At 41.9% G+C, this 27,030-nt stretch overlaps 1 protein-coding gene across 1 annotated transcript; it reads right to left on the minus strand.

Annotated features, from left to right (window-relative positions):
- Positions 1-2,178: 2,178 nt before the first annotated feature.
- Positions 2,179-10,936, minus strand: LOC109201560 (C-type mannose receptor 2). Its single transcript, XM_025904959.1, has 7 exons — positions 10,780-10,936; positions 10,079-10,139; positions 8,871-8,926; positions 8,364-8,738; positions 7,495-7,845; positions 3,432-3,523; positions 2,179-3,330 (listed from the first exon to the last, which is right to left on the minus strand). Exons 2-7 carry the CDS (start codon positions 10,093-10,095, stop codon positions 3,184-3,186), a joined length of 1,038 nt encoding a protein of 345 aa, XP_025760744.1. The 5' UTR covers positions 10,096-10,139; positions 10,780-10,936; the 3' UTR covers positions 2,179-3,183.
- Between the last annotated feature and the right edge of the window lie 16,094 nt (positions 10,937-27,030).

Consider the following 27,030-nt stretch of genomic DNA (forward strand, 5'->3'; position numbering starts at 1 on the left):
AATGAAGTTGAAACTACATGAGACATTTTCCACATTTATTGTCTTTGAACAGAGAATAATCAAAATATATCAAAATCAATAATCAATAAAACATGTATTATCCATCCATTCACCTCTACTTTTCTTGCATTACATCACATAGTCAGCATAAATATGTTTTTGAATGAATGATGAAAGTGGGATGAATTTAATGAGCCCTTGTTGAGAGAGGTGGGACAGAGAGAGACAGAAGTCCCCCCCTCACCTCTTATTGCCTCTGAGAGAAATAAAAAGGTTTTAACATTTAGGCTGTTGTGTTTACAATGATATGAAGTGCTGTTAGTGAATCATCTTCATTCTGAATCAGAAGTTTAATGAATATGTTGAATGAGAATAATTGACCTGATTTAAATGTGTAGATGTTGTGTGTGTAGACTCAGCTTTGAGAGATTAGTGTGTGTGTGGCTGCAGGAATGTTGGAAGATAAGAAATGTGCCAGAACTCCATCCTGATAAAAGACAGGATATGAAGAGTTAACAATAGAGTCATAATTCATATGTGATTGTGCTGATAGTTAATCCTGCTTAACTGACTGAAACTGTTTAGAATACAATCAGGTAGAAGTTTAACCAAAGCAACGAATAAGAAACTCTGATAATAACTCTGTAGGCCCCACACTGAGAGTCTGTGTGGAAAGGATGGAGGAGCCACTAATCTAACATTAACATGGAAATCAAATCAATTATACTGAATATATTTGTTTCTGGGAAGAAAGTTTTCCTGTGTATTTGAATCAAAAAGACATTATGTGGATGTTGATGTGAAAATGAGCTGATGGTGAATCTAACTGAAGATGAACTGCATGGGTTGATGCTTCATAAAGTGAAGTATATTCATATGCAGCCAAATGTTCATAATGGAATTTTCTATGTTAAGAAGAAAAGAAGAAAATGAAATGAAGCGATTCTGAAGCTAAAAGTCAGACACAGAGAGGATGAACGTTTATGGTTAGTTGCTCGAGTTCTTGCGATGAGCAGCAGACGTCATCTGAAGACTCGTCCCGTGAGTCCACAGTTTGTCAGAAATTCATAGAAATTCTATCAGGATAAGACAGAAGATCTTTATTGTCAGTGTTACCAGAACAATGAGTAGTTTGGCATCTCTCCATTGGCAGCTTGTATCTGTTTACATTCAGATTCTTAGGATAATAGAAGAAGATAAATAAAGATAAAAACAAGTTTCAGAGGTACCTACACAGGGAATGTGTGTAATGCACAATAAATGAAGTATCTAAACAAAAGCACAGGTTCTATACAGAAACAAATCTATAGATATATCTGCAGGTACAGTGTAAAGAGGAGGATCAGGTCAGTATAAGCTGCTCTGTGATTGGTGGGATTGCACATTGAGTAAGCGTAGGAATGCTGGTTGCTGCTGTAAAAGAATACAGTTCTATAAATAGAGGCAGGAATTCTACTGTAATGAATACTGGTTAGAAATAAATCTAGTGAAAGTGTCCATGAGTGTTAACAGCACAGTTAACCTTCAATCAGGGTGGAGGTAGAAACTTCTACTGAGTCTGTTTGTCTTTGTTGGACCTGTAGAGTTTACCAGAGGGAAGGTGGGAAAGTTTGGGATGACCGTGGCTCAGGGGGTTGGGAAGGGCACCTGTAACCGGAAGGTCGCCGGTTCGATCCCCGGCCTCTCTGTCCTGGTCAAGCAAGACACTTTACCCTACCGCCTACTGGTGTTGGCCAGAGGGGCCGATGGCGCGATATGGCAGCCTTGCTTCTGTCAGTCTGCCCCAGGGCAGCTGTGGCTACAACCGTAGCTTGCCTCCATCAGTGTGTGAATGTGAGCGTGAATGAATAATGTCATTGTAAAGTGCTTTGGGTGCCTTGAAAAGCGCTATATAAATACAATGCATTACTATTAATATTAAAGTGAGTGTCCAGGGTGTGAGGGGTCTTTGATGATGATGCTGGCTTCCTGCTGAAGGCTGCCAGTATAGATGTCTCTGAGGGGGGTTAGTGAAGTGCCGATTGGCTGCTCTGCTGCCCTCACCACGCGCTGCAGTTTCCTCTTGTCCTCCACAGTGCAGCAGTTGAAGCAGAGGGTGCAGCAGGAGGTCAGAAGGCTCTCGATGGTGGAGCAGTAGAAGTTAATTAGCAGGCTTTGTTGTGCTTTCCCTACCTGGTGGGAGATGTTTGTGGACCAGGTGAGGTCGGCCGAGATGTGGACTCCGAGGAACTTGAAGCTCTCCACCCTTTCTACCTCCTCCATCAATGTAGAGGGTGGAGTGCTCAGATGGCTTTGTTCTGCTGAAGTCGATTATCATGTCCTTGGTCTTGGCTGTGTTTAGATGCAGGTTGTTGTTGTCACACCATTGCTTCAGATGCTGAACCTCCTCTCTGTAGCTGAATCATCGTTGTTGTCCATCAGTCCTATGATGGTGGTGTCATCAGCACATTTATAATGGTGTTACTGGTGTGGACTGGAGAACAGTCATGGGTGAAAAGTGAGTATAAGAGGGGACTGAGGACACACGTTCAGAGTGAGGGTGGAGGAGGTGTGGCTCCCATCCTGACGTTCTGGGGTGTGTTGCTCAGGAAGTCCAGTATCCAGCTGCACAGTGAGCTGCTGGGTCCTAAGTTGCTGAGTTTATGAACCAGTTTGTGGGCTTGAACTGTGTTGAAGGCAAAGTCCACATGAAGGAACTTATCACAGGAGGATGAGACGGGAAACAGTGAAGGAATAAAATAAAGCAACATCAACAGTAGCTGGAAATAAACCCTCCAGACTGAAACACTGAGGAATAACACGAAGATGAAATACAAACAATCAGCAAACTAATAATCACATAGAAAATATTTAATAATAAACACAAAGTCCAGAAACTCAAAGAGCCAGGACCAAGACAGTTTCAGCCTGCTGTATTTCCTGTGCTTGTTTCCATGGTGACTGGGGTGACCAGCTGTTGGAGAGCATGTTTGTCCCTCTGATTTCCAAAAGTGAACATGTGTCAGCAGAAACCTGTAGCTCACAAACACGTCTGCATTTATCTCTATGAAAGCCAAAGAAGAGGCCACGCCTACAAACACTGTGACAGAAGAGCCTAAAAACAGATGTTAGCCCACATCTGTGCTCAGACACAGCTGGGAGAATGACGTGTGGATAATAAAGTTTAATTGGCTGTCACATGATTCAAGCAGAAAAGCTTCTGAAACATTTTTCTTTTTCTCTCAGAGTCTTCTTTCTTCTTCCATCTCCAGCCAAGAGCTTCCCATACGGCTGCACTCTCCACCTCACACTGACTCCACCCACTCCTTTCTTCTTCAGCTGCTCCTTCACCTGTCAGACAGCAGCCAGAATGTCTTTTCTTTTCATTCAAAATCGGGAAATTGATATACATATAAACGGTGTGAGTGTAAAGGTGGACTGTGGGAACTTGCCCTTGTCAGCAGCTCTGCTTTCACAGCAGAGTCATTCAGATCCACAGGAGGGTCCTCCACATGTACTGTGAGCTTCACTACCTGCCTCTTTACTGCAGACACAGAAACAGAAGCTAAATGAAGCCACCATCATATTTATGCATTTAAGCACAGAATGACACTCCTAGCTGATTTAAACCATCACTGCTACTGCTGTGATTGCAGGGAGCAGCGAATGCTCTAGGTGGGACTGCAGAGCATGTTTAGCCCTCATTCTCCATATCACACAGGTCCAGACAATGTCCCACATTTTCATGTGATCTCGTTTAGAGAAATGAACAAGTCTCTCGCACAAAACGAGGCTGACAAAAAGACGAGCTCCTTTTTAGAATGCATTCTTAAAAACTTTGTTAAAATTAATTGCAGTGTGTCTGACTGTTGTGTAGATGTGTTTTTAAGCTTCCTCTCATCCTTAACATTGTCTCACACAAACATGGTCTTTGTCCCACACTAACTTTTGGAGGTGTGTTTGGGGTTGTTATCATTTGGAATACTGCCCTGTGGCCCAGTTTCTGAAGGGAGGGGATCATGATCTGCTACATCTACTTCAGTATGTCACACTACATATTGGCATTGGTGGTTACCTCGATTAACTGTAGCTCCCCAGTGCCACCAGCACTCCCACCACCATGCTTGACTGTAGGTAAGACACACTTATCTTTGTACTCCTCACCTGGTTGCTGCCACACATTCTTGACACCATCAGAGCCAAATAAGTTTATCTTGATCTCATCAGACCACAGCTAATCCATGTCCTTAGTCTGCTTGTCTGCAGCAAACTGTTTGTGGGCTTTCTTTTGCATTATCTTCACACAAAGCTTCCTTCTGGGATAACAGCCAAGTGATGCAGTGTGTGGCGTATGGTCTGAGCACCAAGAGGCTGACCCCCCACGCATTCATACATCTATTTTCAAAAGACAAACTCTGGATATGACACTGAGCAATTGCACTCAACTTCTTTGGTCGACCGTGGCAAGGTTTGTTCTGAGTGGAACCTGCCCTGTTAAACTGTTGTATGGTGTTGACCACTGTGCTGCAGCTCAGTTTCAAAGTGTTTGCAAAATTCTTTCAGCCTAGGCCATCTTTATGTAGAGGAACAATTCTTTTTTTCAGACCCTCAGAGAATTTTTTGCCATAATGCACCATGTTAGACTTCCAGTGACCAGTATGAGAGAGTATGGCTGTATCCCAATTCAGGGTCTGCAGCCGGAAGTGAGAGGCTTGTGAAATGGGATGGTCTTGCCTTCATGGCACTGCCCAGGTTGCCTAGCAACCATGACACTAACAGCTGGAAACGTTTCATACAGCATTATTTGACAGAAATGAAGGCGAAAATCTTTTGTTCATTTGTTTGTTTGTTTCTACATGAGCTTTGATTTGATAAGTATCTGAGGCTGAGACCACGGGACTGTGAAACATGATTGTTGGGCTTCATTTCTGTACTGAACAGTCATTTTAAGATTAGCTAGTAAATAACAATTACCTAATGTTGTTCATGAGACTAAAGTCATCTTACATTGGTAATGTAAATATAATATAGCCAATATTAGTTATTATTTCAATCATTATTAGTTATTACAGCAGTGAATGAACTCTGTTTCAAATACTGAGCTTCAGTAAAGATTCAAGCTGCATTTATTTATATTTCCTGTCACCTTAAATCTTCACTCAAAGACAGGTTCCTTTGACACTGTATATATAAATGTATTATGTATAAGAGACAAATATTGTTCTTTTAATATGTTGGCATCACTACATTTCTCTCAGTGTTTACTTTAAATATTCATGAAATCATATTGAACGGTGTATATTTTAAAGTAAAGGCTTTAAAACCAAGTTAGTACAAACATCACTAATGTCACATAACATGTGGCCAACATTAATGTTTTAATGTTCATTGTTATTAAACATTTGCACATAAATAAGTGACATAATATTCAGTACTTACTTTTAAAAGTTTACTCTTCTGCCGTTTTTTTTTCCGGCAAAATTATCTACACCCACCGCCGTGCTATGCATTCTGGGATATGTTGGGCTACAAAGTCTAAACCGCCACATCCTTAAAATTCAGGGAAATGAAGGACACATTTGAGGGCCGCATTTCGAGCAGCCTTTGATTTGGGACAGCCTTCGTCGCGTCGCTGTGACGTAATCGGCCTTAAAATGCAGCCTCTAAGGCTGCAGACCCTGAATTGGGATACAGCCTATGAGAACAATAACACCAAATTCAACACACCTGCTCCCCATTTGCACCTTGGCCCTGTAGCATTAACAGGTCACATGACACCAGGAAAGGAAAATGGCTAATTGGACACAATTTGGACATTTTCACCTTGGGTTATACTGACTACGGGTGGGTTTTAATTATCGATTTTCTGATAACAATCGATTCTAGTTTTAATAACGTGATATCGATTCATTAAAATCCAGAATTGATTTTTAAATATTAAATTATTTTGCCCAAAATGCTAGAATCTCAGGTTAAACCTCACAAAATTTCGACAACCACCACATTGCTAAAAACGTAAATGAGAGCAGGTACACGGATTCTGCATGAAGACGTAAACACAAAGTGAGGACCCGACGCATCAGAATCAGTGAGTGTCGGCTTTCTTACCCGACAGGACATACACGGACAGCTGCTTCACTTAAAGTTGTGAAGATGTAATTGAGTGGCATCGCCACAAGAGGGGATGCTCCTCATACCTGTATCCATACCCTCAGGGGAAATAGTTGAGTTCAGCCGAGGTCAACTGTGGAACACCTCAGGGGACAGAAGCAACAATATTGGGGGAACAAACTGCAACAAATGCACTGAGGGAAACAGGAATGGAACAAGATGGCGGACACCAAAGCACTGAACAGAACAACAACATTGGAGAGGAGGAATACGAGAGGGTACAGAAATCAGGGGTCACTAAAGTGCCTTTCAGAGTCGACGAAGGGGAAGTTGGACTGCCGCTTTTAGAAAGGGCACAGTATACACCTAACGTGACCCCACCGAATAATGAATCAGTTTTAAGGAGGTCTCCTGGAGAACGACGGCCTGCTACGCATTTCACATATGACACCCTTGGCCAGCCGTCTCCGTGTGCATCCATCAGTCAGTTGTGCTGAAGTGCACGAGTCACCAAACACAGCATTCTGCACCATGCCACCATAGTCCTTGTTACCTTACTTTCCCCCAGTGCCATATCACATTCCACCATCTCACTGTGCACACCCCGGCGCCTTTCCTGTATATTATAGCTCCCCAATCTATACATGTTAGTAGACAAGGAATGTGGGGATGTTCACAATAGTAAATTTTTTTGTAAAACATTTGTTGATGTAAAAGGCCTTATTTCATTGTGGTATTGCACTTTTCACTTAAAGTTGTGAAGATGTAATTTCGTGGCATAGCCACAAGGGGGAGGGAGCTATGGGTGTGATAAGCCGTGGCAATGCTCCTGTAGCTCAGACAAGGAAAGGCCTGCAGACTGAACGCAGCTCATGTCTCCTGTCTCTGCTTTTCTGTTTAAAAACAGGATCCATAGAAGGCCTGTAACACATGCTTTAAGTGCATTTCATCTACTATTTGTTATCTTAAATATACATCACTACTACCCTAACACACACACACACACACACACACACACACACACATCCCCACACCCAAATTTCTTCATATTTTAATTCCAAGGAGCCTGACTTGTCATTTCTCTTTCAGTCTCTCTTTGCTTTTTCACTCATTTTCAGTCCACTCAGGGTACCTGACCATTTACAGATTCATGTTTTTTGTTTGTTAAGCCACCTAATTCTGACCTGCAAATCACTCAAGCATAAAATAACTTGATCTTGAACTCTCTGAGGGTTTACCTTATATATACTATATTTCCATTTTGGGCGATTTATTAAGTCAAGTCTGCAGCTGTTTCCCATTTCTCTCCAGAAAATGCAGAAATTACAGGTGGCTCAAGACTTTTGCACAACACTGTGTGTAAAATTGCTTGTGATCCATAAAGGAAAGACAGTGAAAGCTCACCAGGTGTAGGGAGGCTGTAGCAGACAAATGGTAATCTTGTTTCACAGGACAAAGTCTTCCATTCTCCTGAACGAGTCAGAGCTGCACAGATCTTACTCATACCCCTAAACGGGTTCATCCCACTGGCCCAGTTTGAGAATGAGTACTTTGTGCCATCAGACCAGTAAATGTGTGGCTCTCTGTGCAGGCCAATCCACACCCTTTTACTCTGAGCCTTTTCATGGACTTGTTGGTTCTCTCCGGGGTTCTTGACAGTGGCCAGGTCCAAGAAGTTCTCCCTGCAGTACCTTCGAGCATCGGACCAACTCATTTCTTTATCCACCAAATCAAACTCAGGGTTCATCTGAGATCCTGAAAGTCAAAACGTAGAAACGTGTTGTCTTGTTGCATGCTCAATCATCGAGATAAGGAAATCCAATAAGTTGATTGTATTCATCTGGACGTTTTCAGTGAGAGAAACGGTTCATCATCATCCAAAAGTCTTCTTCAGTCTCAGCTGACTGCAGGTTTCCTTAACCTTTTAAAAAGTACTTTTATGCAATGACTGAAACTAGCCCACCGAATGAAATGGTCTTTGATTGCTGGTCAATGGTCATGATAGTTTGCATATTAATGATCATAAACTGACCTCACAGCCCATTGTTTATGCATTGTATAAGTTTTTCCATTGTGCAAAGGTGTTTATAAGGTTTGGGAAACCCGCAGTCAGCTGATGATGATGATGATGATGAAACGTTTCCCCCACTGAAAACGCAACGTCTAGTTGAACATAATCCATTTTTGGAATGGAAATGTTTCTTTGGAATAATGCAGTGAAATCAAAGTTTAAAGTTTAAAAGTTTAAAATCAAATGTAGGTTTTTTTTGTACCTCTGTAGCAAATAAACTGGAGCTTCTCTCTGCACTGAAAATCCCACCATTTTCCTTTTAAAGAGGACACACAGAACTGAACCCCAGAGTAAAAATCTGGTTCATATTCAGAAGTGTCCCAGTTCCTGTAGTCAGCTCCACTCCCTGTGAGCCCATCTGACCACCTCCACCTGATCTGACTGTACAGACCGATCCAGAGCTCAGAGCTGTGAGCGGCAGATGAAACTGTGCTGTTCAGCTGCTTCATTTCTTCAGTGTTCTCGATGGAGGCCAGGTCTGTTTGATTCTGTTTGCAGCAGCTCTGAGCTTCAGTCCAAGTCTTTGCATCAGCAACATAGTGGTACTGACGGGGACAGCATGTGGAGCCAAACCAGCCTGAAAGGGAAAACGTTTGACTGGGTCAGTTTGTAGAGACACTCTGAGTCTATCTGAGACTCTGAGCCTATCAGGGGCTGAGACTGATCTGAGTATTAAGTGCTGTTGTAGACGATAAAGAGCTGGACTTACCTGAGAAGCAGCAGACACACAGCAGGATCCTCTCCATGATGCTGCTGCTCTGGATTCTGTGTGTCAGCAGATTCACTCACTGATCTCTGTTTGCTGCTTACTCATTAACACACATTCAAAGCTGCTTCATCACTTCACTGGAAATGCTGATGTATGCAAAACCTCACTGTGTGCTCTCCCTGCACAGCTGTGAGCTCACATCTTATCTTCCACAGTAAAGTCTGCTCACAGCACTGCTCACTGTCTCCATCCAGCACACAGTGAGAGCATGAGGGAGTGAGCAGGTGTGGTCCTGGTACTCCTATCATGTTGTTGATCAGAGTCCAGTGCAGCACTTTGTTTCACTTTATTTGGACTCGGCTTCAGTTTTTCATCTGGCTCTGAACATCGTGTCATTACTTACATTTGCCTTCAAAAGTGTGGCAGCCGTCTATAACCTGCTCAAAACACACAGCTGCTGTGTGTCCTATCACACACACACATTTACACACAGTGTGTGTCAGCACCAGCTGATGTTCTAAAAATCACATACTCATCCTAAACTCTGTGTGAATGTCCATCAGCACCACTACCATCTGACCGTGGCTCAGAGCCTTCAACACAGGATGTGACATCATCAACAGTGATGACGGGCTCCACAGTAAATATGAGTGAACATGAACAGCTGGGAGCTCAGCTCACTATAAACAGATCAGCTCATGCAGCAGTGACGTGTGCTGAAGGTCAAATCAGTGAATCCTCAGAGGAACAGCAGCTTTCACACATGGACAAAGAGTTTGTGCAACAAGCACAATAGTTACAGATGAGTTTACAGATTTTGTGCTGCTTCATGAATCAAAATTACAGTAAGAATATTTAAACTAGTGACCTGATGCTGTCACATCACAGCCACACAGCACTCTGACTCTCCACTGGGGAACTCTGTGCTACAAACAACATGAAATGGTTGATAAACAGCAGCTCAGCTGGATGGTGGTTTCTCTCTTCTAAGCTTCACATGGAGGAAAATGAATGTGAAGCTTCATCTGTCAGTCTAACCAAATCTCATCATTTCCATTGCTGACCTCAGAGCTTTATCAGCTCTCTGTCCTTGAAGCAACACTTTCATTTGCTTCATCAAACACAGATGTCGCCCATGTTTGAATGTTTTGCTGTTCAGCAGCTGAATGTCTTTATGAACTGTGAGTACTGAGATCTGTCCCACTCACCCAGCCCAGTCTTCCATTTATGTCCTCGTTTACACAGATGTCTTTCAGGTGTTTCAGTGCTCTTTCCATGGAGACACGGAGAAACAGGTGAGAGGAAGCAGAATGAAAGAGAAATACATGATCAGGGTGGATGCAGGACCAAAACGCAGGACTTTCAAACCAACAGGAATTTCAGGAATCAATGTGTTATTTTATTAGGTGGCAATATGTCCTAGTGCAGTCAGACGGGAAAAGCCAGGGTCAAAGGTGAGGCACATCAAGCACAGAATAATAATTTTGTGTTAATCTTAGATGAGTAGTTTTATGGACAAAAACCACCAGGACATCCAATGTCACCTTAGTGCTGGGTATTCCCTGGCCCCATCTCTATATACAGGTGTATAATTATTCTTTCTTTTCTTTCCCTACAGATTAGGTGTGTTTTATACCTTTTAGTTTGTTTCTTTTGTGTTTCTTTTTCATATTTTTGTTTGCATGTACTAAAGTACAAAATAAAGTCAAAAAAATAAATAAATAGAATTTTTGTCATGTGTTAGAACATTAGATATATTGGAGTGTGTATAATGGTTCATGTGGTAACTGTTCTTAGCGTGCATCCTTTTTTGAACTGGTTTTTATAGGAAATTACCCGACACTGCTAATTCTACAGCTACTGCTACCAATAATACTCATGTTAATAAAAAGTAAAATATCAGTAAAACATTAACAGCTCCAGTAATACAGAGTTCTGTCATGCTCATGAGTATCGGTGATTGGCTGCTCTTCCTTTCAGGGTGGTGGCTGCCTCGGGGCGGTGTTTCTGGGGCTGGTACCTGTGAATCATTCTTTAGCTGTCCTGTTACCCTGACACAGAGAATAATGAGAAGTAAACTCGTGATGTCCACACAGTGAAGTTTCTGCTAAATGAAGTCATGTAGTGATCCTGCTGAGCTGCTCTCTTCTCTCACTTCTTCAGATTCTCTTGACACGCACCGAGCTTTTACACATGATACAAAGATATTTCACATGCTGAACAGACTTTATTGAAACAGAGACAATCATCAGAATACAGTGAGACAGAGCTAATCAAACAGATTGATTGTAGGATCAATGATCATTGTTGGAGTCAAAGATCTGAGATCACAGTGGGTGAACATCATTTCAGAAAGGAAAGAAAAACAATCAAACTGGTTAAACAGGAACACCATAGACTCTTTGGTTTCTGCCCAGTGAGCATTCCCAGCTCTGTTACTAAAACGAACTGAAGGTCAGGTACAGCGTATTACCTTTGTTCCCACTGTTGAGGTTTTTTTGTCTAATGAAGACCCTGGGATATCTGTACTGCTCCACAGCTGCTGTGTTGACGATCACAGAGACCGCCCGAATGGGAAGACCGGAGTCTTTCTTGTACCACAGGTACACGTAACTTCCTCCTGCCCCCTTGCTTAGATCAGTAGTTACCCTTGTAAAGCCCATATACCGAAACAATATCTCGTCTATATCATCAGTGGAGATCTTCAGATCTGTGATGGCTCTTTGAGAGTTAGTGGTCTGACGGTACCAGATGAAGACAAAGGATCCTCCTGCACCTCTGTTGGTATCTTCATCCACTCTGATGTAGCCGTTCTGGAAGTAGTCAGCATCTCCATCATAGTCAGCATTGGCAGTGATGTCACAGATGTAGGTTGGTCTCTCCCTCTTCACCCACAGGTAGATCCATTTTCCTCTAGCTTTCCGGTTCAGATCACAGGCCAGTCTCTCCCATCCAAATGCAAACATCTGGGCTTCTTCTCTTGCTTCTATAGAGACATGAAGGTTCACAATGGGAACATCGTACTCTGAGTTACTTCTGTAGTACCACAGGTAGATGTAGTCTCCGCTTGTTCCGGCATTGAGGTTCTTGTTAATCTTCTGGTAACCTGCAGTGATCAGACCCCTGCTCATGCCATGATTGAATGTAAGCTGAATCCTGGTGATTGGTGAGCTGCTGCCTTTTTTGTACCAAAGGTAGATGTATTTTCCTTCAGCTCCTTTGTTCAGATCAACATCGATTTTAATGAAACCTTGACTGCTGCCAGTGTTTATCTCCTTCAGCAGTGGCGCACTTAAGTTTCCTGTTTTCACAGTGCAGCCTCTGTGGTTTAGGATGTCTTGTATGCCCAACCACACCCCCTGTGTGTTGTTGCTGGACAGGTGGGACTCTATGCTACTTTTATGGTCCGTCTTAGCTTCTTTCAGATCGGGTTGAGCAGACCTGTACAGAACTCAGTCGCCCGACCTGAAGGCAGCATCCCGGGCTTTGAGAAGTGTGCGGATCTGGCTGGTCATCCAGGGTTTCTGGTTTGAGAATCACATAATTATCAATAATTCAAAATAAATTTCATTATAATCCTTTGCCTTCAGTCCCACTAACTGATACAAATGGCCGTTCAAGCAAGGACACACAAGGTCGTTCAGGATCTAAATGTTTAAGTTTGAACAGAAAGCCCAGGACCAGCACAGAGGGACTCTGCTGCAGACCCATGTACAGCTACACGTGTAAAGCGGGTGCTTATCACTGCCTTTGGTTCCTGCTGAAGGCCAAGCTTAACAGACCAAAGGTTTAAACATCTGTGTGTCTGAAATAGACCAGTTTTGGTGGTGCTGAGGTTGATACAGACTGAAGACTCTCCACATTGGAACTCTGTATTATAGCTCTGAACTCTATGAACCAGGCAATATGCAGACTGGGGGCCGGCATCCGCCTAGCTCAAGATCAATCCATGTCTGAATGTGAAAGAAGGCACTCCATCATACCTTAATAAATCACACCATACACAATTTATGGCAGGATATACAATATAAAGTCTGCTGCTTGGTATAGCTATATCCATCACTATGTCCATTTTCCTCTGCTTGTCCAACATCACTATGTCCAGCTGGTTACCATCACCAGTTTGTCCTTCTGTATCTGGAAGTCTCACAGGATCCTAGTGCAATCATTCTGCCTGCTAGCATCTTGCACCCTGCTGTTATGTGCTGGATTGTCTCAGGGGCATCTTTACACATCCTGCACCTGTGGTCTTACCTGGTGTGATAGACCCCAGCCTCCATGGATCTCGTGCTCAGAGCTTGTTCCTGTGCTGCCATGATTAGTGCCTCTGTGCTGTCTTTCACAGCTGCCACATTACTACTAAATCCATGAAGCAAGTTTAAACAAAAGGACTGGTTTTAAGATTTGTGTCTGATCAGTTTCTTAAGACTACATTTAGCCTCCATCTAGTTTGAACCCAGCACCTGCCCACCAGTCCAGGTCAATTTGGATTCTTTTAAGGTTCCTGAAGGGAAAGTGACAAGTTTGGTATGAAGGAGGGAAAGTTTGATATTATTTTTAATGATTTGATTTGTATTCATGTTGCCCATCTTTAACTGGTATCAAGCTGTTGCTTCCTGCAGTGGGAAGAGCCACGGGCGATATTATCGGGAGTTGCAATTCCTCTCCAGGACTGTGTGTCGGGTCATGATGGTGAGCAGACCAAGGTTGCATTACTGCCCAGTAGTGATGTTCAAAACACCTTGAGGTGCACTGTTTAAATAAAACTGAACTAAATTGAAACACTGTAACATTAAAAGGTTTAGAAAAAATCTGACATCATCTTCACAAGTAGAATGGGAGGCAGAGCCTTCAGTTTTCATTTTACTTTACAAATGGACCTTCATGCATTCAGCTTCTACTGGGATCTTTGTGACATGATGGAAGCAGGTGAGGAACTCTGAGATGATGACATTTCTTGACCTGTGTCGTTGTCATCTCAGCAGCTGTTTGGTGGAGTCAGGAAGTGAATGATGAGTTTTAACAAAACCTCTCAACATTTGAAGAAACGAGTTGTGTTCAGATTAAACTCATTTCTTCAGAGAACACAGCAACATCAGAGTTTAACTCATCCGGATCTTTAATGTTGTAAAGAAAGAGAAACTCCTGGTGGACTTTCAGGTTCCAGCTGTTTACACACTGACTGCTGTGAAATGTGTACAGTGTTCATAGTTTTAAAGAAATAAATGGCTTCACGGAGAATTAACTTGACGTCTGCTGAGAAACTGTAACTGTTGGATGCTGTGAGGAAAACTGCTGAGCATGTGTGAGAGTGTCATGTTTAACGGCTTTTCAGAGAGTCACTGCCTTCACCTTCAGAGTTTCTTCATGTTCTGCTTCATCAGCACTTCTTCACAGCTTCTGACTTCAAAATGATGGGTCATGAACAAGTGTTGAAATGATTCTTACTAATGAAAGATATTTTTAATAGCAGCAGCAGCTCTTTCACTTCCTTTTACTTCTCTTTTGAGAAACTGCCTCATGAAAACCAAACTGTGTTGTAATCTCTTGTAATCTGTATCTCTTTTAAATCACAGAAAAACAAAACATCTTTAATTATTTTACGTATAGTTGGTTTTGTTTCTTTCTTTCTTACTGTGTAAGAATATTCAACACTGCTATCAATACATTTTTCAAAAAAGGTCTCTCTGCGCAAAATGGGCCTAAAAACATAAACAGCTGTGGGATACTGTTTGTCCGTGATTTGAACCGGGGGAACAAACTGTGGCAGGATGAGTGTTGTGTCAAGTTTGGTGTCACTGATAAAGTGTGTTCCCCGTGCGTCGTGAGCATTCGCTGGGCATGGAGCGCAAATTCAGTTTACTCCGCCTCCATTACAGACGATTAGACGTGGCAGTAGTGATGTTTTAGTTTTGTGAAAAAGTGAAAAATGAGTGTCGTTACATTACCATTCAGTTTTAGGGTGACAATAGAAAATTATATATTTATTGTTCTCACGTGGTATCGGACGGGATTATTTTAACAAACGAATGACATTTTGCCTGATAATTATTTTTATCCTCCTGTAACTTCCCTGTACAGAGAGCTAAAACCTCCAAAGTTTCAGGATTAGTTGGTCGTTCTAAGAAGTGTTTGTGAACTAAAAATCAAAAATGGGGGATACTGTTTGTCTGTGATTTGGAGAGCCCAGCGTGTGCTCCTGACGCAGGGCAAACCAATTCTTTTGGGGACACCTACCTTGGCACGACAGCTGTTGTGCAGGTGAAGCTGAAGACAATATATGAAGGCAAGATTGCGTAAGGTTGCAGGTCCAGATGGCGTCAGCTCCAGGCTCCTGAGGTGCTGCGCAGATGAACTGTGTAGCATCCTAGGATATGTGTTCAACCTGAGCCTGTCACTGGGGAAAGTACCACAGCTGTGGAAGACCTCCTGTGTGGTACCGGTACCAAAGACCTCCCATCCCAAGGACCTCAGCAGCTACAGGCCAGTAGCCCTGACATTGCATCTGATGAAGACCCTCGAGAGGTTGGTTCTAAACCATCTGCGCCTCCTGGTGAGGTCTTCATTGGATCCGCTGCAGTTTGCTTACCAGCCTGGCATCGGGGTGGAGGACGCCATCATCTACCTCCTGCACCGAGCTCTGACTCACCTGGAGAAGCCTGAAAGCACTGTGAGGATCATGTTCTTTGATTTCTCCAGTGCGTTCAACACCATCCAGCCACGACTTCTGAGAGACAAGCTGGAGCTATCAGGAGTGGACCACCACATGTCCCAGTGGATACTGGACTACCTCACAGTTTTTTGCAAAGGATTATTCTATTCTATCTAGTCTTTGGCTTGGAAGCATATTTGGCAATGCTAAAAAAAACTGTCCATTATGCTAACAGTGTCCAAGCATTCTTTTTCTTTTTTAATTCTTACTGCCCTCCCACAATGGCTCTGCATCCCCTCTAGGGGGCATGCACTCCAGTTTGTGAGCCACTACCTTAGCTCATGTGATGAGACACATGATCAATAGTGTGCTATCAACCATCTCAAGGGACAACCCCACTTTGCTTTAAATATCTGTGACTCTACACCAGGGGTCCCCAATCCCAGTCCACGAGGGCCGGTGTCCCTGCAGGTTTTAGATCTCACCCTGTGTCAACACACCTGAATCACATGATTAGTTCATTACCAGGTCTCTGGAGAACTTCAAGACATATTGGGCGTTTATCAATATGCGTACTTGTGCGTACTTGCGTTCTCGTGTACTCGTGATACGTCATCAGTCGGAGACCAAGTACTGTTCCAATTCGAAGTACGCATCAAGCCGAGAACGCGAAAAAGTCCCGGATGTGTTCTCGATCCGCCCGTTTTATCGAGCATGCATCGGTGTAGACTTGGGACAGCTATATGTCCCAGAATGCATTTCGTCCAAAACTCAACAGCGGACTCCCGGCACATCGTTTTCAACCCCCCCCCCGCGCTCGCGGACTTGAGTGTCCACTAGAATAGAAATAAAAGCGTTCTAACATCTCACCTGCTTGTTTTTATTAAGGTATGTACACGTATGTACATGTACACTATTTTTATTAATAGAGGTTTCACTACTGAGGTTAAAAATGATATATAAGTCACTTAGATCACTTCTAAATGTTAATGTTTGGTTTATTTCAGTGTGTTATTTGTTCCTGAGTAAACCGGTTTGGCTGTGATTGAAGTTAAGCTTCATAACATGTTACTCACAGTTAAATTAGGAGGGGACGGCAGTAAAAACTCCGGCCCTGTGACATCATCACGTACGCAGGTGTTCCAATTGTACATATCGCGAGTACGTACTCACGTTCTCGGTGAGTACGTACTCACCGAGAACGTGAGTACGTACTCGCGTACTTGGGCATTGATAAACGGCCGTTGAGAAGGTAATTTATCCATTTCAATCAGCTGTGATGGATCAAGGACACATCCTAAACCTGCAGGGACACCGGCCCTGGTGGACTGGGATTGGGGACCCCTGCTCTACACCATATGGGTTTAGAACTGAAGAAGCTTCTCAGATGAGAGGTGATACGTCTTCATAAAGCTTAAAGAAGTCCATGTGCTTTCTTTCCAAGCTCCTTAGACTATAATTGTGGTTATACTTTGTAATATAGATTTCATTGATCCATCATTACATTTTGACAGGGGATTTCTTTAAATCACCCTGCCGCTCTTTCTTTAGCCAAGACTCCTGAGTTTAGAAAACACAAACACTGCAGTTCTTTCACTCGCGAGGGCAGCCATGAACACAGGATCTGCGTCTATTGACTGTCCGCGTCCTTTATTTATACAAGATGTTCCTGTGTGTGTGTGTGTGTGTGTGTGTGTGTGTATGTGTACAAAGGTAACAACGTCATTAAGAGCAGCGGGTTTTTCCCCTTCTCTTCATTTGCATGTTCTCGTAAAAGAGTTGAGCTTGGTCTTCTCTACATCTAAATGTTCAGAACGACAGGATGCGGTTAGTATCTGCATAAGTTCATCACACAAGTTACTAGGCAAAAGGTTATTTAAACATGTGCTTAATCACAAATAATGAAAGGATACATTTCATGTAGCTGATCACATATATACAATTTTCTCTTGACATTCCGCCCTGTTTATCAGAGAAATGAAATGTACAATAAGTAACTACTTGTCTTTCACATTCTTAGTTACTACATCATTAGCACTTCATCTTCATGAAATAAATAGGAAAAGAAGTCTTCATCATCTTCATCAGTTTGTGATGCATCTGCGTATGCTGTGAATGACAAACTTATCATCTGTGAGATTACAGCTTTAAACAGGGAATAACATAAGTAAAGAAAAGCAAAATAAAATCAAGAAAAATTCAATGACGATCAACAGTCTCTTTAAAACTTGTTAAAGTTGAGGGCTTCTTCCTGGATCAGGATGACGATGTTGTTGTTGTTGTTGTTGTGCACTTTACAAAAGTCACTCTGAAGGTGGTCGGAAATCAGAATTAGTGCACCTGTCCCAGGGTGTTTCCCATATATGGTTGTGTTAATATGCTCGGCATGTGCGAGCAAACATAACAGTCTTTCTCTGTGGTCTTGTTAAACACATATCTGTATCAGTCACTTTTCATCCAAGGATGGATGTGATCTTGTGTCATGTCCATTAGGTGTAAGTTGTCGTATGTCCATCTCCTCTGTCTGCCTCGTGGCTCAGCTGCTGTTCTGCACAGGGACTTGGGGAGTATCGGTTTACCTTCACAAGTCATCAAATCATATTATTTTGGGTATTCTGATGATTAAATTGTGCCCTAAAGCAATGTCAGCTGACTTTCTTACTGCTTCTGCTGCGGCTGCACAGGCCTGCACGTCCATCTACGTGTAAGTAGAAAGGCTTATCATAATCAGGCAAAGCCAAAACTGTATTTGTCTGTAATGCCAGTTTCAAGTTACTGAATGCTTCTTCCGCTTTCTTCTTTGTAGATGCAACACTACATTTTGACTTAGGGCATTTTAGGCAATTCCTATTTCTCAAAGAATTCATACATCTTACATATTTCAAACTTTTAAGTTAAGGAAAAACTTTGCATTGCTTACAGCTCTAAAACTCGTCATTGTTTAATCATGTGCCTAATCATTATATGTCACTGTGATCCACAAGTATGATCACAAATTTGTTTTCCAAACTTACAAAACAAACAAACAAAAACAAAAACAAATTGCCTATGGCACCAAGGCTTTGCGTTCATATTAATTGAGTGTAAGCTGCTTTCTTCATTGCAAGTATTTGTTACAATAAGGTTTAATTCATGCATCTTATCACTGAGTTCTAAATTCAAACTATCTCACTTCTAATTCATTTCAAAAATACTTTCACATGTAACAATTTGTGTATGTGTGTGGTCTATTTGTGTTTACCTCTTTTAAACGTGATATGGTGGACATCACTAAACAATCATGAGTTCCCGCTTCAATTTTTCCAATCCAATTATATCCTATATTCTCGCAGTCTTACTCGTCCACATTCACCTGACACTGGTCCCTTTTTCATTCACATTGTCCTGTTCGGGCTTCAAAGCTCCAGCAAACACAGTTTGTTCCTTCTCTTTTTCTTCTCCAGTCTTCTCTTCCAAAATTACTCCAAGCATGGCAAATATGACACTCAATGTCCAGTGCTCTTCCACAATTCTTTATCCCACTGTTCAACTGCCCAGCCTGTAATTCACAGTACATGTTGCATTACTCTTACATGCTGCTGCTGGTCGTCAGTCGTCATCAGTGTTAATGGATCAGTGGCACTGTCGTTTGCCTGCTGTATTCAAGTCCACGATGTTCTGTCGGTCTTCATCAGGCGATTGACTGTCCTTTGAACTTCTTCTCAGTTTAGGGACAAAGTGACAGGTGAAGCTGTAGAATTTCAGCCAAATGTGGCCTGTTTTTCCCAATTGTTCCTCTATACTTTCTGCCGGTTACTCAAGGTTCAATGTTGAGAGAAGCCCACCTGTATTGGCACACTAGAACATTTAATTAATATCCTTTTATCACTTTTTCTTAAAACCTCCATTTGCTTCATCTACCAAGAGTTTAACTCGTCTGTCTCTCTTCTCTGGGTGCACACTTGTCACAGTGAGTTTCCCTTTTATGGGCATGCAAAGTTCCTCTCACAACCACCACTTCCTCTCACACAGCAGGCACACAGAGCCATATTTCCTGTTTCTTCAAACTAATCTAACTCTTTTGTTTTTTCTTTGTATTTATAATCTACAGACCCTCTTTAATTCTACTAAATCTTAATCTAAAAACAATACACCTTTATTTCATTCACACTTTTAAACATTCTAACCTCTTTTGTCATTCAGTAATCGTCTCACACACTGCCTTTTCTTTCAAACTCCCCCCTTTTCACTTACTCAGACAAATCACACAGTCACTCAAATCAAATACTGACAGCATTCACACGGTTAAAATCACTTAAAATACACTTTCATACGAGAATTTAAAACATGCCTTTCATAATCAGAAAGAGCAAGTAAAAAGAAAAGAAAAAACTGAAACCTCTCATCATCCTCACAGCTTCTCACCACACACACATAATTAAAAAATAAAACACACCAACATTTATGGCTCAAGATATATACATCTATCAAAATTCAGTCAATTACTATACATCCACAGTAATGAATTCACACTCTATTTATACTATTGTAGTGAGCAAAACCAGCATCTCAGTCACAGGCATTTAGCAATATTAAATATTAATATTAATAATACTACTTTACTACTAATATACAATAGTATATTAGTTTATATCTTATTATGTATCCATCACGGGTCTGTGTGAATCTGCAGCTTCACACCTTCCCAAGCTGGAGACATTTGCTTTTCCTTGGCTGAACAATGACACAGCCGTAATATACCTTATGCATCTCTCTTTTTTATTTGATATATTTTCGTGTGAATTATCTGGTTTCACGCATTCTATTCATTCAGCTTGGTTGTCTTCCCAATTTTGTTTCATTGTTAATACCAATTTACAGGTTGCTATGCTTCCTATTATTAGTTTGAATATAGTAGAGATAAGCTCTAATTTAATTTAACCTTTTCTTTATTCCACTTTATTCCTAAGAGTATTTATATATATATTCAGTTGGGTCTGTACCCAACTCTTTTTAAACTTCTACTTTGATCTCTAATTTTATACTTGATGAGGGATTATTATGTTCCTCCTGATATGGGTGAATGTATAGTGGGACATTTTGTTGTCTTAGGAATTCTTCATCTACAAGCACTGATTTGTCCGGCGCCTGGACCTTTCTTTTCTAGTCACTGCTCGTCAGCAGTGAGTTTTGTGGGCTGATTCCCCATTATCACAGAACTGCAAAGCTTTCTCTGGTACTAGACTCGGGGGTGGTTGCTGACACGGCCTCCTACTCCGGGCTATTCCTGGAGCGGTGTCAGTTTTATGAGACAAAGCCCAACCTTTTCCCTTCGTCACCAGTACTTGAGCTTTTTGCAGGATACACAAAGAAAACAATAAAAAACAAACAATGGAAGTAGTTCAGCAGCGTATTGTGCTGTAAAATCAACTTACTTCCAAAACACATACACATAAAACACATATACATACACACAGATAGACATTTGCGCGCTAATTTGTCACGAAGTAATTCCGGCTACTTCTGAAACCTGTCTAAACACAGTTCCTTGTGGTGAACTTAAACCTTATTTGTCACGAGGTATTTGACGGCTACCTCTAGAACCAATCTAAACTTAGTTCCTTCCGGCGAACTCAACCTATTTCACGTGTTTTTCCGAAGTAATTCCGGCTACTTCTAACCTATTTTACGCGTATCCCGAAGTAATTCCGGCTACTTCCAACCTTTGCACATTTCCTGAAGTAATTCCGGCTACTTCTAACCTATTTTGCGCATTCTTCTAAACCCTTCCGGCGGTTTAAGACCAAAAAGTGTTTTCTCACCCTCAGTCGTCTTTTGCTGGTTGTTCAGGTCATCTGGATCCCAACGTCGTGGACCAGTACTAAACCACCGGCCTGGACCCGAATTCAACGTTCCAGGACTCTCACCTCTACCTGGAGAGGGCTGTCGACAGACTTCGGTGCTGGTTTACCCACGGCGTCAGGACGCAGAAGTCAGACCTTATTGGAGTCACAGAAACGTGTCTGGTGTTTCCATCTCTAGGCTTGAAGGACCAATTTAAATGACAGGGGATTTCTTTAAATCACCCTGCCGCTCTTTCTTTAGCCAAGACTCCTGAGTTTAGAAAACACAAACACTGCAGTTCTTTCACTCGCGAGGGCAGCCATGAACACAGGATCTGCGCCTATTGACTGTCCGCGTCCTTTATTTATACAAGATGTTCCTGTGTGTGTGTGTGTGTGTGTGTGTGTATACAAAGGTAACAACGTCATTAAGAGCAGCGGGTTTTTCCCCTTCTCTTCATTTGCATGTTCTCGTAAAAGAGCTGAGCTTGGTCTTCTCTACATCTAAATGTTCAGAACGACAGGATGCGGTTAGTATCTGCATAAGTTCATCACACAAGTTACTAGGCAAAAGGTTATTTAAACATGTGCTTAATCACAAATAATGAAAGGATACATTTCATGTAGCTGATCACATATATACAATTTTCTCTTGACACATTTACATATCCAGTTGTATGTACCCTATATGCATTATCACAGCAGAGCTCAGTATTTACTCCACATGTCAGTACTTCCAAATGTGCTGTTAATCAGAGCTTTGTGTGATCTGGCTTTTGGTGAAGCAATGGTCCAGAAAGGGCAAAAAAGAGCGAAACATTAAGGCCAATTACCACAATGAGGTAGCTGATGATCTGGCAAGTGAAGGGCTGAGCTGGTCTTAAGTACACCCACATGATTGCTGCTAATGATCTGCAGGTGAGCAGGGATAGACACACGGAAACTGGAACTCTGGTCAGAGGTTGGACTTAGGCCGGATCATGACACAAACAGTGAATTCTTCCTAACTATAACTCATTAAACAAATACAAGTACAAATGTATAAAAGATACAGACTTCCTTCTAAACTGAACATGATATTTTTGGAATCACTTGAATTATGGGTTACTCTGGTTCCACAGAAGAGGGGCCTGAAAACTGAAGGCTCTGCCTCCCATTCAACAAGTAAGCCTGCAGTGTGAGAGCGAAGTGCTCTAATAGGGTTATATGGTACTACAAGGTCATTAAGATAAGATGGGGCCTGATTATTTAAGACCTTGTATGTGAGGAGCAGGATTTTGAATTCAATTCTGGATTTAACAGGAAGCCAATGAAGGGAAGCCAAAACAGGAGAAATCTGCTCTCTCTTTCTAGTCCCTGTCTGTACTCTTGCTGCAGCATTTTGGATTAGCTGAAGACTTTTCAGGGAGTTTTTAGGACATCCTGATAATAATGAATTACAGTAGTCCAGCCTGGAAGTAATGACATTTCTTGACCTGTGTCGTTGTCATCTCAGCAGCTGTTTGGTGGAGTCAAGAAGTGAATGATGAGTTTTAACAAAACCTCTCAACATTTGAAGAAACGAGTTGTGTTCAGATTAAACTCATTTCTTCAGAGGACACAGCAACATCAGAGTTTAACTCATACAGATCTTTAATGTTGTAAAGAAAAAGAAACTCCTGGTGGACTTTCAGGTTCTAGCTGTTTACACACTGACTGCTGTGAAATGTGTACAGTGTTCAGAGTTTTAAAGAAATAAATGGCTTCACAGAGAATTAACTTGACGTCTGCTGAGAAACTGTAACTGTTGGATGCTGTGAGGAAAACTACTGAGCATGTGTGAGAGTGTCATGTTTAACGGCCTTTCAGAGAAACAGCAAACCACCTCTGCCCAGCATCCTGCTCGTGAATCTCCAGTCTCTTGACAACAAACTTGACGAGCTCGGATTAAACCCCAACAAGACATCAGGGACTGCTGTGTTCTGGCCTTCACAGAGACATGGCTGGAGCCCAACGTCCCCGACTGCGCCATCACGCCGGATGGATTCACTGTTTACCGGAGAGACCGAACGAAGGACTAAGGCAAGAAAAGGGGAGGAGGGGTGTGCTTTATGGTTAACTCTATGGTTAACACTTCTAAACAACAGAGGCTGACCCAAGTGCCTCAGAGCCAGGCACGCTCACATCACAGCTCTCTAAATAAGTTTCAAAATAAGAGCTGAAAGCTGTGTTTGCTTGTGTTAGCTTATTATTGTGGAGACTAACATTCAGTGATCATGTGTTCAGACTCATAATGATTACTCTCATAAATCCTGATCTTTGTATTTACTGTGTGTTGGATCAATAACTGAGATTCATCGCATCACACAGCTGTGCTGCTGCTGCTGCTGGTGATGTCAGCACATCTGGAACAATACGAGGTATCTGCTACCAGACTGAGCAGGACGTGAGACCTGTGGACTGTTTAAAGCTGTCCCTCCACAGGTCACTCAGACCTGATCCACACCTCAGTGAGATTCTCTGACTTCCTCAGTAGAGACAGAAACCATTCAGATCTGGGACGATCAGCTGACTGATGATGTCACACAGACTGTGTTTTTCAGGAACAGTGATTCTGATGTGAGCCTGCTAGCTGACAGCAGACCTGATGAAACCACATGTTCACATCTGTGAGGACAGACTGGACTCTTTGACTGCACCTTGGTTCTCCTCAGAGGTCTGTACAGGAGCATGTCCACCCCCACTGAAGATCTCAGTCACTGTGAAACATAGAAACCTGCTTGTGTGGCCTCTGCCTCACATGTAGATGCAGCTACAGGTTTCTCTGTCAGTCAGACTGAAACAGTGTCCTGATGCTGCATCATTCAGCTCTGTGCCCCAGTCAGCATCACTGTGTCTACCAGTGTCAGTGTTTCTTTTCCTGTAACACTCAGCACAGGCTCAGCTGGTATCCAGTGTTGGACTTTCAGCTGCTGTGATAGATCAGCTCTGCTACATGTTGTTAGATCAGTGCAGCTGCCTGTCATGTCCTGATGTTTCTCTGGGTCAGCAGCTTCTCCATCAGAGGTTCACATGGAGCTGATCCAGTATCTCCAGTAACTGTGTTCTGTGCCTCACTGGTTCATCCTTCTGTCTGTGTGACGTCAGTCAGATGTTGAAGTTAAACTCTGTAATCTTCACTGTGTCACAGAGTTCAGTGAGTCCCGTTATTCACAGTATCAATCAGATCATCAGAGAACAGCTGATCAGCAATCAGTGGTGCCAACAGCACCTCCTGTGGTGAGAGGATGCAATAATGCAATGTAGCATTTTTACACTGAACACTTCCAGTCATGGAAACTGTCTGTTGGATCTGTGTGACGTTGCTTTCTTGTGTTGCTTTCTTGGTTAGAGTTCCTCACAAATGTCCAGATTATTCTTCTAATGAGGCGTCGACCATGTTTTCAGTTCTTTGGAAGAAAACATCGCCCTTTGCCATCCTTACTTTTCTTTGACTTCTTCAAATGCAGCTGAACTCCAGCTGGTATTTGATTGGACTTTGCAGCTGTTTCTGGTCATCAGTTCATTCCTGCAAACCTCTGAACCTGAACAACAATGATGCTGCATTGCTGGCTGATCCCAAAAGGTTGATTCTGTTCATCTGGACGTTTTCAGAAACGTTTGCTCACTGATCAGGTGACTTCTTCAGTTTGTTAAAATATCAGAAGACTGTCAAAGCTGCTAAATCTGCCTACTTATCAGGTCTTATTTTGACCAATTGTCACAAGCCCCAAGCGCTTTTTAAGATTTTTAACTCTGTGATTAATCCTCGTGCTACCGCACACAAGGAGGCTTCTCCGGCTCTTTGTGAAAGTTTTTTAAGGTATTTTATTGAAAAAATTACTACTTTAAGAGCCCCGTTTTTATTGGTAGTTCCACATCAAGTTCCAGCTTCTAAATGCTTTGCTGTCTTTCAGCAGTTTGAGCCTGTGACTCTTTCTGATGTAAAGGAAATAATTGCCCACTTAACAATCTCCAATTCCCCACATGATATTCTCCCTGCCTGTATTTTTAAGGAAGCGTTGAATACTGTTGGGCCTTTTATTTTATTAATTTTGAATGCATCATTGTCTTCGGGCTGCATACCGTCTGCCTTCAAGCATGCTGTTGTTCAACCCGTTATTAAGAAGACTAATCTTGACCCTAGTGTTCTTTCAAATTATAGACCGATTTCTAAGCTTCCCTTTATGTCAAAGATTCTGGAAAAAGTGGTCTATAAACAACTTCAGACCTTCTTAGACTCCAATGGTATTTCTGAAAAATTCCAGTCGGGCTTCAAGCCTCGACATAGTACTGAGACAGCTTTGCTAAGAGTTTTTAATGATCTCCTTTTAACCACAGACTCAGGTTGCTCTGTGGTTCTAGTCTTACTGGATTTGACGTCTGCGTTTGACACAGTAGATCATAACATTTTATTATCAAGGTTAGAGCAAATAGTTGGCCTTAAGGGCACAGCCTTATCATGGTTTAAATCTTATCTATCAGAGAGGTCATTCTCTATCACAATGGGGCAATACTCCTCCTCCTCTGCTCCTTTTCTCTGTGGTGTGCCCCAGGGGTCTGTTTTGGGCCCTATGCTATTCTCTCTGTACATGTTGCCCTTGGGATCTATTTTCCAAAGATATAATATTTATTTCCATTGTTATGCCGATGACATTCAAATTTATTTCCCTTTGGGTTTGAATATCAGAGATCCATTGCATACATTGTTTAACTGTCTTCATGATGTGAGAACCTGGCTATCTCAAAACTCTCTAACCTTGAATGACAGTAAAACTGAAGTTATTGTCTTTGACAGCAATATTCCATTGAACCAACTAACTGTTACCCTTGGCCCACTTGCTAGCTACCTCTCCAACGTTGTAAGAGACCTTGGGGTACTCCTGGATAGCTCCTTCAAATTAGAGAAACAAGTATCTACTGTGGTTAAATCTAGCTTCTATCAGCTACGTCAAATTTCTAAAGCTAAGCCTTTCCTGTCCCCCAAGGACCTTGAAAAGCTTATTCATGCATTCATTACCTCTAGACTGGACTATTGTAACTCCCTCTATTTAGGCCTCCCTCACTCCTCTCTTCACCGGTTGCAATTAGTACAGAACTCTGCTGCACGCCTTTTATCAGTCACATTATGCATGATCATATGACTCCAGTTTTAGCCAAGTTACACTGGCTTCCTGTGAAATTTCGCATTGATTTTAAAATTCTTTTATTCACTTATAAAATCTTAAATAACACTGCCCCTAGCTATTTAACAGAACTTCTTCATTTGTATAATCCTATAAAAGCATTAAGATCTTCTAACCAGATGCTTTTAATGCAACCTAAGTCTAGGTTGAAAACCAGAGGCGACCGTGCCTTTGCTATTGTAGCTCCTAGACTGTGGAACAACCTCCCTATTGCCATTCGCTCTTCTGAGACTGTTCAGTCTTTTAAATCTCGTTTAAAGACCCATCTTTTTACTCTGGCTTTGATGTAAGATAGTTCGATTATCATTTGGTTGGTTTCTATGTTTGTCTTGTCTTGCGTTGAATTTGTCTTATTTTATTTATTTATTTTCATAATTTGTGAAGCACTTTGATCAAAACTGTTGTTTTTAAATGTGCTATATAAATAAATTTTGATTGATTGATTGATTCTTCAGTCTCAGCTGACTGCAGCTTTACAACCT

Source organism: Oreochromis niloticus, unplaced genomic scaffold, assembly GCF_001858045.2.
Source record: "Oreochromis niloticus isolate F11D_XX unplaced genomic scaffold, O_niloticus_UMD_NMBU tig00007819_pilon, whole genome shotgun sequence".
Classification (NCBI taxonomy): domain Eukaryota; kingdom Metazoa; phylum Chordata; class Actinopteri; order Cichliformes; family Cichlidae; genus Oreochromis; species Oreochromis niloticus.